Raw genomic sequence first — 1,232 nt, 5'->3', positions numbered from 1 at the left:
CCCCCCACGCCCCCTGCCGCTGTTGCTGTGTCTGTGCGAGTGGCTGCTGCTCGGGGATTGGCCACCCCAGCACGTCTGTGCCATTGGCTCTATTTCCAGGCTGCGTCACCGCTCCAGTCAACAGTGAGATTTCAGAAATAGGTGTGTGCATGTTTATCAACCCCAGGCAAGCGAATGCCATCATGTTTCAGCTCAGTCAGAGTAAAAAACTTGACCAGAGAGAGTTAATTAAAAAGAGGTATTCGCAGAAGGCAACCCTGCAATAACAATTACTAAGGGCTGAATCCTGTAGGCACTTGGGAGGTCAAGGGATTCAGCTCACTGCAAATTACTGTAATCATTCAGATTAAGGAAATATTCATACTAGATCATAAATCTGTTATTCATCTTCAGGCAACTGGGCTGAGGATGATTATTCCCCCCCTGCTGCAAGGAATATTCTGTAAATGAATTCAAATCCAACTTCCGTCAGACAGCTCCCTCTCCCTTGCTTCTAATCGCTTTCTCGTTACATGGTAGCTTTGAGACTTGACAACACAGACTCACAGTGGCCTTGGTTACTGCTTTCATACATATTCAGATATATTGTGAATAGAAACAGAAATCAGGTTTGCTGCAAGAAGGTCCAATATTTATGCATTATTCTGGAAAGAAAGGTGTGATGGGCTAGATCTTATGTGCAAACCAGCTGCATTTCCAGGAGCAACAATTCAACCCCTCATCCTTGTTAAGACAGTCATACACATATGTACAAGCAGACCAAAATGTACTATAAGATAGCAACTGATGCTTTTTACCTGTGCTGCTCTGTCCACAAAACAAGAACAATAATTCATACAGATATTTACTTGTTACGAAACACTTGCACCTTTCCTTCAGCTTATGTAATGCAATGCACAATTTAAATGTCAAAGTCTTATCTTCAGTGGCAGAAATAATGAATAGAGTTTGCCTCGCTGTAACTAGTACTTTCTCAGGTACATTGGTATATAAGGTCTCGTTCTGTCACACGCACTTGTACGTGTACGTCAGTGGAGTACCTGTAGAGCTGGTGTCACAGAACTACCTACGCTCTCTAAAGCCATATGTGTGGATCCAGTTTGGGAGCACTCACTTGTATTCATCATAAACCTCCTGCTTGGGAAGGGATGTTTCAGGGTGCTCTTCCAAGGTGTTCCGTATCCATGAGAAGGCGTGCATCTGTTGGGCACGGCTGGATGACATGGAGATCT

The 1,232-nt window shown here is 44.0% G+C and overlaps 1 protein-coding gene across 1 annotated transcript in view; it reads right to left on the bottom strand.

Annotated features, from left to right (window-relative positions):
* Positions 1-1,232, bottom strand: part of LOC104158830 (DNA-binding protein RFX7-like) — a gene marked incomplete at its 3' end in the record, with an annotated part of 23,691 nt that overhangs the window by 13,339 nt on the left and 9,120 nt on the right. Inside the window, exon 4 of the mRNA XM_009696583.1 lies at positions 1,115-1,230. Within this exon, the coding sequence (XP_009694885.1) occupies positions 1,115-1,224 (110 nt within the window). The remainder of the gene's footprint in view (positions 1-1,114; positions 1,231-1,232) is intronic.

This window comes from Cariama cristata, unplaced genomic scaffold, assembly GCF_000690535.1.
Source record: "Cariama cristata isolate BGI_N322 unplaced genomic scaffold, ASM69053v1 scaffold24263, whole genome shotgun sequence".
Taxonomy (NCBI): domain Eukaryota; kingdom Metazoa; phylum Chordata; class Aves; order Cariamiformes; family Cariamidae; genus Cariama; species Cariama cristata.
This window is presented reverse-complemented; position numbering and strand designations above follow the sequence as displayed.